The sequence below is a fragment of the Myzus persicae genome, unplaced genomic scaffold, assembly GCF_001856785.1.
Source record: "Myzus persicae strain clone G006 unplaced genomic scaffold, MPER_G0061.0, whole genome shotgun sequence".
Lineage (NCBI taxonomy): Eukaryota > Metazoa > Arthropoda > Insecta > Hemiptera > Aphididae > Myzus > Myzus persicae.
In genome coordinates, this window is record NW_019104262.1 from 1 (window position 1) to 13,119 (window position 13,119).

At 28.1% G+C, this 13,119-nt stretch overlaps 2 protein-coding genes across 3 annotated transcripts; one reads left to right on the top strand and one right to left on the bottom strand.

Moving 5' to 3' along the window:
• The first annotated feature begins 4,655 nt into the window (after nucleotides 1-4,655).
• Nucleotides 4,656-7,311, top strand: LOC111040588 (transcription initiation factor TFIID subunit 9B-like). Of its 2 annotated transcripts, none has more exons than XM_022324521.1 (5): nucleotides 4,656-5,002; nucleotides 5,074-5,210; nucleotides 5,475-5,606; nucleotides 5,690-5,789; nucleotides 7,060-7,311. In XM_022324521.1, the coding sequence occupies exons 1-5, from the start codon at nucleotides 4,867-4,869 to the stop codon at nucleotides 7,227-7,229; spliced, it is 675 nt and encodes a 224-aa protein (XP_022180213.1). In that variant the 5' UTR covers nucleotides 4,656-4,866; the 3' UTR covers nucleotides 7,230-7,311. The 2 variants fall into 2 exon arrangements, with proteins under 2 accessions (XP_022180213.1, XP_022180214.1); XM_022324522.1 differs by having other exon boundaries at nucleotides 4,840-5,002; nucleotides 5,475-5,603.
• A 4,701-nt stretch (nucleotides 7,312-12,012) lies between these two features.
• LOC111040585 lies at nucleotides 12,013-13,077 on the bottom strand. The gene has a single exon (XM_022324518.1). It carries the CDS (start codon nucleotides 13,075-13,077, stop codon nucleotides 12,013-12,015), a length of 1,065 nt encoding a protein of 354 aa, XP_022180210.1.
• Nucleotides 13,078-13,119: the final 42 nt, after the last annotated feature.

The following is a 13,119-nucleotide window of genomic DNA, read 5'->3' on the forward strand; positions in this document are numbered from 1 at the left end:
TAAATAAAAAAAATTAAAAAACTGAAGTTATTGAAAATGTCATCAAATACTATAAAATACTAAAATAGGAATAATTTGTTTGAATAGGTATTACACAACGAACTTAGAACTACATCCTAATTCAAATACGATACAATCTCACTAGCTTAATTATAAATGTAGTTACTCATAGACACATAAAAATTAAATAACAATTTCTATTAAATATAATAAAATCACTTACCTCAAACATACACCTAGTTTTTCTTTAGCCGGTATTGACTCTCTAAACTGCGTATTTTGTTTGGAAATTTCATTTTTTATTTTTAGGTAAAGTGTGTTAAACTGAAATCTGGACATTCGGAAGTACTTAAAAAACTTGTCTTCATGATCCTCGAGTTGGCGACATAGGGTTGCAAATTCACTTTCGGTTTTCCGTTTTTTTAATATATCATGGACCCAAATTTTTCTTTTTCATTCAGACTTTTGTTGTACATTCTTCGTACTTTCTTCTTCTTCGTCTAATAAAATTGCTACAATAGCAGAATCTGACGTTAAAAATTTCGGAACATTTTACAATTTTTTAAACACTGCAGAACTGCACAGAACGACTACCTAGCTGCGTAAACCAATATTTAAGTACCTACTCGGCTACGCTAGTGGTTTGTAATGAGTGACTACATAATATTTTGACGGTAGATGACGAACGATGACTGTTAAGTGTGAATAGTTGGACGATTTTTCGTGCCGTGCCGTAACTGTGTAAATCGGGCTTAACTCTACGTTGCATTACGTCCGAATCGGATCGTGTTCCTTCTCTTCCTGACCTAGTAGACACGCTCATTGGTGATACAATTCATTCTGTATAGGGTCTACCTCCTATTTTTTGTAAAAATCTATTTTTATCAAAATCTTTAGCCCCTGGATAACATCCAATTCGATCTAAATCTTAACGGTATAGTTTGTATCGGTAACAATTGCAGTAACCTATTTTATACTATCCTCAATTATTTCGGTTAAATCGTCCGTTGACTTATCCGATAAGTTATCTGAATCTTGATTCATCAATATATATTTTATTCATTAAAAATTGTCATAATTAAAATAAATGTATTTATTTATTTATTCGTTAATTTTATTATCCCAATAAACACAATAATGTATTTATTTATTTATTCTTCTACTAAATAATTGTTATCTGTATTTAAACAAAAATATCTTTCTATTATTTATTACATATCGAGGTAAATTTAATATTGTGACGCGCGTCCTATGTACAATTTTATTTCTATCTCTAAATAAAATATTATTATACGATTTTATCTATTTATTATTGGTTAGTTTTATTAAAATAATTACCTATTACAAAATAATTGTTAATATTTATCTATTACTATTTCTTATTTCTAGGCTAGCCTTAAAATTACTTGTATACTTTTTAATCTTTATTATTATCTTAATATTTCATCATACCTATACAAATCTTTTTCCTTTTAATTATTTCATATAAAATCTTTTTGTTTTTTTGTATTACTGTATGCACACCTTCAATTATTCAATTTATTTACTTCAATATTTTCAAAAACTCACATAAAACACAGTTTAATCACCTGTATATAATATTCATTTATTTATTTCAATATTCCCAAAAACTCCCATAAAATACGGTTTAATCACATGTACATAATATTCAATTATTTATTTCAATATTCCCAAAAACTCCCATAAAATACGGTTTAATCACATGTACATAATATTCAATTATTTATTTCAATATTCCCAATTCAATATATTTTATAGCTCAATTATACTTCGTAACTTTTTTTTTTTTTATAACACTTTTTCAATGAAGTTCCCTTATTTCCTATCCTCTTAAAAAATTTGTATTTCCTAATACAAATACAATATATTCCACTTTATGTCAAGTGTCAACACAATTGTTTCCCTTTATTAATATATATATATTCCTCTTTATTTCTCACAAAATTATTTATTTTTCCTTTTTCCAACAAAATTATTTATTTATTTTTTCCCCCTTTATCTATTCATTTATTTCTATATATGTATACCTAGCTATATATTACCCTACTATATTATTTCTTTGAGTTGTTAACATATATATATACACCTTCACCAAAAAGTATACAATTGATAGATTTTATATAATAATATTTATCTTAATCTTTACATTTATATCTTTTATATTATCTCGCTCAAACACATTTTAAGAAACTCACCCAAACACATTACTTTTATTATGCGGGTAAAAAGGCAATTCGTCCAAACATAGACCACCCACTTATCCACTAGCTTTTTTTTCCTTGCACCCAATTTACCAATCCCACTTTCCCGGTATCCAGATGAGCCAATCCATCATTGTATACATTACTACACAAAGACAGTATATGAATAATTACTATCAATATTTATAATATCAATGAAAAACATAATGAAAATAAAAATACACAAATTAAATAAATATTGTCTGTACAAAACAAACCTTATTTACAAACGATAATATCAATGAAAATTCAATGTTCGTAAATTTGGGTAATTTCCTCGGCCCCCTCCCCATTTTAAGCGCAATTAGAGGGCTAAGTATCCCAAGACCAAATGTAGAATTTATTTAGTTCAAATTTTGACAACATTCGTAAAAATCACGAAAAATCGCAAATTATTTTGAAGTAGAAATTCATAAAATTTATTCTATTTATATCTAAGATTTAAAAATTGAATATAAGATTCCTTGTAAATTATCAAATAATAAATTTCCACAGGAATGTCAAATTAAATATTGATAATAGTTTGAAGTTCAAATTTTTACAACATTGTTTATTCACTTGATAGCTCATGGAATAATTTTTTTATTTTATTGTAATTCAAAAACAAAATACAGTAGATACTTGAAATTTTCATCATATGTGTATTTTATCATTTTCGATACTTGATACAATTTTCAAATGGTTTTGACTCATTTTTAGTTGTTTATGAACATTTAAATTTTTTAAATTTGTTTTTTTTTTCTATAAAATATTATTTGTTGGTTCAAAAATCTTTAAAATTCAATACAAATTGTCCTGGTGTATTATTTTTATTCCAATAGCAGTTGAAAAATATTAAAAATATATGGCAAACATTTTTTAATAACCGCTTAAAGTTCAAATTTTGACAAAACGTTTAAATTAAATGAAAATTTAAAATGTATAAATGTCCGTGGCCATTTTCTTCCAAAAATGAGATACCATTTTCCTCTACTGTCACATCTCCTTTTAAAAATAAAAATAATTCTTTACCATTTTCCTCCACTTTCCATTTTTCTCCAATAAATAATAAATAAAATAATAGAATTTTTAATATAAATAATATATGGATAACCAAAAAAAAAAAAAAATTTGTCAGGTATTATGTTTAATATAAATAAAATAGTAAATTGATTATAATATGATCTTTTTTTACAAGAATAGGACATTTCAGCAACTAATAAATACCTGTTTAAAGAAAAGAAAAATTAGACATTATATTAATATTTTTTTTATTTTTTGTAATTACATACCTAGAAATGACTTGTTTTACAATTTAATAATTCCGTTGTCGATTATTTGCTCGGTAGCCTTTCTACAATATTCCATGAAAATAGACATAATTTTAGTAGAAATTGATGTGGAGGAAAATATGGAAACCAATTTTTTAAAACCTCCTCATTTTTGGAAGCAAATTTAACCACCCTTTTATATTATTTATTATATTAAAAAGTATTCAAAATGATCAACTCTTATATTGAAAATTTAAAACCAATAGTTCTACGAAAGTAATTTATTCTGTAACCAAAAAAATTTAAAAAATATATAAGCACAGTTTTTGTATAATTATTTTAAGTTCAAATTGAGAAAAAATTACATACTTTAAATAACCAAAAATAATAATTTTAGTTGTATTGTTGCAATTTAAGAATATTATTTGTGGGTACTTGAAACTTTAAAAGTATATTATTAAATGTAAATATGTTAATACGAAAATAATATTAATTTAACCAACCAGCTACAATAGCAATAATAACAATACAATATTTAATAATATATATATAATAAATACTCGTAATATAAAATATCCTTGGCTGACAACGTGTCTTCGCTCAGAATCGTTTGTTTTATATTATACAATGATATTATATCATTGAATTCAAATTTAACACCATCTATAGAAAACCTATTACCTATTATTCTATTAGCTCTGTGAAGTGTTATATGATGACGATGAGTAATGAGCGTTGTGACTATCTTGCAATACTCACTATTTTAGTATTATTTTCCTGTACAACAGAAAATTGGAAACGGCTATAGCTTCTTTAAATAAATAGTTTCTGGTAAACGATATTTACACAGTAGTGTAATAAACAAAAATTGAAAGTCGTGAGGGGGTATGTAAAGTCCACTTTAACCTATTGATTTTATAATTGCATTTTTAGATTACATTATAGTACAGAGTACAGTATTATTAAAGTAGTAAAGTGCACACATTACTATAAAACCAATGCATCAATAGACAATAATTATTAATCTGTAACAGAAATACAGAATTTGTGTTATCAATCGTGTTATCGGTGTTGGTGTTTATGGCTTATGGAGCAAATAACAGTGACCCAAGATTTGATAATATGAGATTATTGATTTTAGCCATTTTAATAAACAATAGACATCCCGACATATGTGTCTGGTAAGATTGGCATAGCCTCAGAGTGTATAGTGCATAACTGTGTGAATATATTTCTTGTGGTCAGTGATATAGTACCTAAAAAAGTAAAAAGTAAAACTGTTTGTTAATCTTTGATACAACTTTCTGTTGTTATAATATTATTTACAATAATTCATGCAAATTTGACTTACTAAAATGGCGTCTTCACAAGGAAAATCTGGAAAACATAATGTACCTAAAGACACTCAAATCATTGTGTCGATGATGAAAGATTTGGGAATTGATGAATATGACCAACAAGTTTTAAATCATCTTTTGGAGTTTAACTACAGTATGAATACCTATGATGAAACAAATGTAATGTTTTTCACTTTTATGAATAATTTTTATTTTATTTATTAGGGTACACAACTCAACTGTTGGACGATGCTAAGACATTTTCAAACTTTGCAAAAAAGAAGAATGTTGATGCCGATGATGTGAAAATTGCCATACAATTGGCACAAGACGGAACATTTTGTCGACCTCCTCCGAGCGATGTAAGATCATTTTAGCTAAAACCAATTGCCACTACCTATTGCCAATATCATTTTTTTAAATTTTATTATGTAGCCTTATAAGATTTTAACATCGTGAAAGAAAAGGTCTTTAACCATTAATGGTTCTAATCTAACAAAAGAATGAACCATTATTTACAAAAATAAATGTGTTAACTTAACTCCTATTTAATTATACATTTATTAATTTTAATTTCAACTTAAATTAAGACCTAAGAGTTAATAACCTTTTGTTAAAATTTTTAGGTATTAATGACGGCGGGTCTTGAAGTAAACAATATATCATTACCTCCACTAAGGCTTGCTAGTAAACTGCGAATTCCTCAAGATGGTTCAAATTTCTTACAAACAAACTACAGGCTTAGGGATAATTTGGTAGCAGTATATTCTACAAAAACTATGAGCGGCCAGTGTAATATAATTTTTATTTAAATTAATATTTTTAACATTTTGATGTATAGTATTCTGGAGGATATATGCGTAAGGACACTAGGACAACAGCTGCAGAAATGTTGGAGGCATCAAAACAATTTGAAATCAAAGATAAACCCATTCTGCAAGGTATTTATATTTATTTTTATTTAATTTTGGTGCTTTTGAATTGCACGCTATAAATTAAAGCTATACACCTCATATATAAAATATAAACCATGGTAATTTTCAAAATTATTTATACATTTAATAGCTACATATAGAAATAATATATGTGTTAACCAATATACATCTTCATAAAAAAATTTAAAATATCATATTAGTAAATAAGTTTTATAATTTATCTAATGAAAAAAATTGATTATGTTTTTTTTCTAGGTAGTCGTTTATCAAATCTAGAAATTTTGGTAGTATATTTTCACAGACTACATGTAAATATTTTTTTACTCATCAAAATAAAAATATCACCAAAATAAAATTAATTGAATTAAACTTAAAACATTGCACTTAAATTAATTTTTTTCAGAAAAAATCATAATATAAAATAATACTTTTAATAATATACTTTTATGGTTTTAAGTATCCACAAATAATATTCTTTAGTTACAATAAAATATCTAAAATTGTTTGTTCTTTGTTTAAATATTTAATTTCTTCCAAATTTGAACTTAAAATAACCATGAATTAAACTATGCCTCTATTTTATGCGATTTGTTGATAAAAATTACAAAATCTTATGAAATATTGTGTTAAAAATTTTTTATCCTTTGCTATAAAAATTGAATATTTAGGTAATAATTTTTTATTAACAAAATAATTTGAAACTTTTTGAAATTTTGAAATCTTAAATGCTTATAAAAAGAAACAATTCATTTTCAATATTTTTTAATTGGTTTATTATGAACCATTTATGAAGAACTTTCAGCTAAATTGCTTAACTTTTTTACTTTTTTTTGATTAAAAAAAATTGATAATGTCAAGTGTCCATGAATAGTTGGACAAAGAGTAAAAATATTTTTAAAATCTTATATTGTATGGATAATGGTCATATTAACATTTGGTGAGAGTATCTACAGTAAATCATTATTGAGTTACTAAAAAAACAAAATCGATTGTTTCAAAAACTGAGTTTTTTCTTAAATTATTTTTTTTTTCTGGCCACTAGTTAATAGATGCTCATATGCTCATTCATGATCAATTAGTTTCCATGGGAGGCATCAAGACAATTAGTTCCTAACATTGATTGGGGGGGGGGAGGGGGTTAGTTATGATCGCCCTTAGGGGGTGTCCCTGGTCACATGCAATTCAGATACATCTGTTTTGAGCATAGCAAGTAATTCTTGGATGAAACAATGAGTTTTTAATTTTTAATTTTTAATAACAACTTTTATATTTTCAGCCAGTCAAATGAACAATTCAATGAATTTTGATTTGCCAAAAATGATTGAAAATCGTCAAAGAAGTCAAGAAAGCATAGCAGAAAATGATAAAAATGAAGTTATGGGTGTTCAGACATATCAAAACGATTTATATTCTGATATCGCATTAGACAAAATTGCTGAAAAATAATTAATGATATGTAATTTCTCATTGATAACATTATAAAAATTAAAATCTATAAAATAGTATCATAGTCGTTCTCTTTTATTCAATATTATATATTACATTTTACTAGACTTTTTAGCCTATTTAAATTAATAGTAAATTAATCAAGTATAAGTTATAAAACTTTTCAATCAGTATTTGATGTAATACAGCTTTATATAACTATGATTATATTTAATTATTAATTGTATTATACAAACTTAAATTATTATTATCTATGTGTTATGAATTTATAGCATAATCAATTAAAACATATTTATTCTTAATTAACTATTACCTATTTAACAGCTATTTTTTATTTTATACTTTACAATATTTTAAACTTAAAGTATCTAATACTATGATAATTTTTACTTCTTGTGTTTTCTTAATACTTTTTCTATAATTATATAATATAATATAATAATTACACAATTAAAAATATTTGGTTAAGATAAACATGTAATCATGCCTGTAAAATATTTTTTACTTTACAGTGATTAGTGTTTTTATCGAATATAAACAATAATACGATTTTAAGTATTCTATTTTTGGTTTATAAATGCATTTGAATAGCTAATAAATCTATAGAACAGTAGATCAAAAATTGGTTAGCTATTTTAACCATCCATCAGTCAACTTAACTCATTTTGTTCAGTTCAGTTTTGACCGTCATAAGGAACGCACGTTGTTTCCGTTATCGATAAATGTTATCCGACTAAGTTCATAGTACGCGATTATGTATACGTGTTTAATACGTATTTTCCAGTGAGTAGATTATACACTTATAAATTATTATGCCTATTATTTGCATTAAATGTAAAGATAGCATAACTAAGGAATATTCGATTCAATGTGTTATTTGTAAAAAAAATCTTCATTTTTACTGTGCTGGTTACACGGAGGTAAATTTTAAAAAATTATCTTCCAACACGAAATCAAGATTCTCATGTGAATATTGCTTATTATCTACCAGTAAAGAAAAGTTTTAGTTGGATTTATCTCCTAGTAAGGATAATAAACTACAGGAGATTATGACTTCCATGAAATTTATGAGTGATCAGTTTGATTCTTTTAATTCCAAAATTGATTCAGTATCAAATGAAATAAAAACCTTAAAGGCTGAAAATTCTAAAATTACATTGGAAAATATGAAACTTAATAGTGAAATTGATTCATTAAAGATTAAATTTGATAAATTGGAACAATATAATCATCGTAATTGTATCGAAATTAAAGGCATACCAAAAATTTTAAATGGAAATTGCTCGGATATAATTCAATCTATTGCCAAAAAAGTGAATTGTAATGTTATTATTAATTAAGCATACAGAATTGTCACAAAAGAAAATAATTCAGGAATTTTAATGGCTGAGATTAACTCTTTGGAAACAAAAAATGATCTTCTACGCAAAATAAAAAAGATATAGTTGAATGCAAATATGGTTGCTAATGCCTGGTCACCGGATGTTAAAATATTTTGTAATGAGAGACTTACCAAATTCAAAAGATTGTTATTTGCGAAAACTATTACTATTTGCAAGGAAAAACAATAGAAATATGTTTGGACCAATAATGCTGGAGTATTAGTCAGAAAAGATGATGGTTCAAAAATAGTAAAAATTAAATCTGAATTAGATATTAATAAATTGTAAGTACTTACGTAATATTAATGTATTTATTTTGTTTTTAAAATTTTATTATGGATGTAGATAAAATAAATGAAATTAATTTGATACATAATATTAACTCCATAGTCTTAGAAAATAATAATATTACCTACTCAAAATGTTGTTTATGAAAATTCTTTTTCATTATTAGTATTAAATATTAGAAGTATTAGATTACATTTAAAGATGAATTAGCATTATTTCTGAAATCAAACAATTGTGATTTCGATGTAATTGTATTGAGTGAAACGTAGCTTGTCCATGCTTTTAAATTTATTTTAAACGGTTATCAGTCACTTAACTCATTAGGTAAATATAATAAAAGTGATGGTGTAACTATATTGATTAAAGAGCAAGTTAATTTAATAAATTTAAGAGACAACATAATCAGTAACTGTAACTCCTTAGAATTAAAATTTAAAATTAATAATAGTACGTATTTCTTGGTATTTATAGATATTCTGATGATAATGTAGTTCTTTTTATAAGTGATTTGGAGTCATATCTTATTAATAATAACCAAGGCTTACCAATAATGAATTTGTATACAATGTTTTTAATCTACTTAATATTAGATGTTTATATTATAAGAACTTATTTCTCACATATCATAATTTTAAAAATAATACTGTTCATATTGATCATATTTATAATACGCGTTATAAAACTAATATTAATCAATATGTTCCTCTATGCCATAAACAGTTTGGCATTAAAAGTGCTATTTCAATTGCAATCAGATTATGTAAAATACTTAAAATAAATATATGTAATTTTAAAAATGTAAAAGATTTGAAATTGTACTTAAAAAATGTTGATCTTACACAAATAGATTTATGATTATCATAACATAGGATGTAATTTTGAAAATTTTGTTTAAGAAATATATATGTAAATTGTCAATAATTGAACTCAATTAAAACTCCCCATCTGCTTATAGGGGAGTTGCAAATCTTTGTAATTTATCTTATATATACCTATACTTTTGTACTGTCTTTTTTGATTTGCGTAATATATACTATTATTATTATTATTATTATTATTTAATTGATCATATTAATAAAAACAAATGTTTCTTTGATTATTATCTTGTTAATATTCAGCCGACAAGATTTTTGATAAATCAATATATGGATTGTTAATACAATAATGGTAAATAAAGTATCTCACCTACATTATTTTAGAAATTAACTGTTAAAATTATGGTAGGAATTGTTAATTAGAAACTATTCTTGTTGCTGTGACAATATCTTGTCAGCAGATCACATTGTTCAAATGATAAATTTATTTATAAATTGACAATTTATACTATAAATTTAAAATCTGAGGCATGTTTATTAATATTTAAGTTACTTAACTAAATATAATATAATGAAACAAGAGTAGCCGAATTGGTTCCTGTTTGGAAAATGTATTAGACATTCAAGCACGGATTTCGAGTATAAATTTTTTTACATACGAAAAAGCACCGGATATGTGATGGAGAATCTAATTTTAATTGCTGATATTCATGGACAATGTGTGATTTCTAGACACTGAAACCCAAATTTCAAACACTCTAGCCTCCGAAACGAGACCGCCAACTGCCAAGCCTTATCAAAAATCCTTATCACCTCGTCTGACTTTTGACCTTTGACCGACCGACAGGTGCTACTTTTTATAATTCCAAAGATTCTTTCTCCAAAATCTGTACCCACCCTCATATTATACTGGGGGCCTCTTCCAGCTAGCATATATAATATAATATACATATAATTTATAGGTACCTTGTACGTCGACTGGGAAAACGTAGGGATGACTGCAGCTCACTGTGCATCGATTGTAGGTAACACTGTATTGTGTTTATTTATGAGATACATCACAGAATCCGTGCATTTGAATTTCATCACTTTTACTTGGAATGACTTTTCTGGGTATACAAAAACCTTCTAGTTGCTCCAGCTCTTTGTAAAATGTCTTCCAACGTTTTTGTAACTCGGTAGACAATGTACAGTCCCAATTTACTTGCATGGCTCATATTTGCTGAAGAAATATTTTACCCTGAAGTAATACTGGAGATAAGAACCCTAGCGGATCAAATATCCTATTCAAGTCGGATAACAAGGTTCTTTTTGAGCATTTATCCCGTGTCGGGTACTTGTTAGTCCTGAAACGAAACGTGTCCTTAGCTGGCTGCCACTCCAACCCTAACGATTTTATACTATCATCGTCCTTGACCTCTAGCGTGAAAAATGGGTCTTCACTTAGCCTGCGCACGTTCTTCAGCACGGTTTCTGAACTAGAGCACCATTTTCCGTCATAAGATCGTCCATATAAAAATCCTTTTGTATGGTTTTAGCGGCCTTAGGTAATTGCTCCTGCCATTGTTCTGCCAATGCTACCAAACATTGCGTTGCGAGGAAGGCAGCTGGGGTAGTACCGTAGGTAATTGTCGTAAGCCGATAAGTACGTAATGGGTCACTGGGATCTGCTCTCCAAAGTATTCTTTGTAAGTCCCAATCATTTTAATCAACAGATATTTGCCGATACATCTTCTCGATGTCCGACGTCAGAGCATATTGATGTTTTCTAAAGCGAACCAATATTGAAAACAGGTCCCCTTGTACTTTAGGGCCATTCATAAGCGCTTCATTGAGCGATATTCCATTTGAACCCTTCGCAGAGGCATCAAAAACTACTCTCACTACTGTGGTTATACTCGAAGCCTTAATCACTGCATGGTGTGGCAAGTACTAAGAGCGCTCGGGAATATTGTTTTCATGCTGTACTTCTTGCATGTGACCCAAACCTAAATATTGGGTCATGAATTTGACGTATTCTTCTTTTAACCAACTGTCGCGCATAAGTCTTCTTTCTATGCTGAGAAACCGCGACGTAGCTACTGCAAGGGATTCTCCTAAATTATTATTATCACCTTTAAGCGGTAGGCGAACTACAAATCGTCCATCTTCGTTACGAATTGTATTTTCTCTGAAATGTTGAACCATTTGCTGCTCTTCCAAATATTTTTGATTGTTTTTTGACGTCCACCCATGATCTGCATCTTTATGATTTTGTATTGCCCACCAATCATCTTCAAGCACCTTCCCCATGCTTAATTAACAAATATTTTTCATTTCTCCGGTAACAATCCATCCAAATTTACTGCTCTGCAGGGACATATTGTCGATTCTTAATGGGATACGTTCCGTTTCCATTAATTCAAAAAAGGTTCCTCCGCCAATCAATAAGTCAATTGGCCCTGACTGACAGAAGTTTGGATCAGCCAACTCTGACGCCAACTCAATAGGAAATTTCCATCCACTGGCTGGTGGGGGCACAGGGGGCAATTCGTATATAATTACTGGCAGTACATGACATATCAGATTAACCGAGAAGTCTTTCAATCGTGATTTTACCTTTAATTCTAGGCTTGACCTAGCCTGTGTCTCATTACCTCCAATGCCTCTTATTGGTAACGCTGTAAGCTTCGCGTTAAGTTGTAATATATTTGCTAGTCTCTTCGAAACAAAATTAATTTGAGATTCACTGTCTAAAACAGCTCGACACTCTCTGTAACCACCCCATCTGTCCTTCACTGTTACCAACGCAGTTGCTAAAAATACATGGTTGATTGTAGTACTTATGGGCAACGACGTCTTTGGTAGGGTGTTGGGCGTAGATAACATTACGCAGGCGGCGGCGCCTCCCTCTGGATTACATGTGGCTATAGCTTCGTTAGCGGCTTCATAATGTAACAAGGTATTATGCTTAAGCTTACACTTTTGACACGAATACTTAGACCTGCATGCATCGGCAGCATGAAATGGTCCCAAACAATTGAAACATAAACTGGATTGTCGAACTAATGTCTTACGTGCGGCTACCTCCAATTTCTTAAATGCTTCGCAATTATATAGTCTGTGATTTTCAGAACAGCAAACGCACGTAATTACTTTCTTCGCATCTGTTGCAACTAGTGCTCTTTTCATATTTGAGGATTTTCCATGCTTCTTTGTGTTTAAATCTTTTGTTTCTTCGGACTCTATCTTCCACGCTTCTGTGGTCTCTAATGCTGTACATCGTCTTACAAGAAAATTTTCCAAATCTTCATATTTTTGAAGTTCAGTGTCTTGACAACTCAATTGCCAGGCTTGAGCAGTAGCTATATCTAGTCTTCCCATAATTATCGTAACTAACCAAGCATCCCATTGATCTACCGGTTG

Bases quoted from the DNA above. Each gene is read 5' to 3' on its own strand.
- LOC111040588 (XM_022324521.1), top strand. From the start codon at position 4,867: ATGGCGTCTTCACAAGGAAAATCTGGAAAACATAATGTACCTAAAGAC. The intron at 5,003-5,073 runs GTATGAATACCT...TTTATTTATTAG, and splicing joins TCTTTTGGAGTTTAACTACA to GGTACACAACTCAACTGTTG. The intron at 5,607-5,689 runs GCAGTATATTCT...TTTGATGTATAG, and splicing joins GGCTTAGGGATAATTTGGTA to TATTCTGGAGGATATATGCG.
- LOC111040585 (XM_022324518.1), bottom strand. From the start codon at position 13,077: ATGGGAAGACTAGATATAGCTACTGCTCAAGCCTGGCAATTGAGTTGT.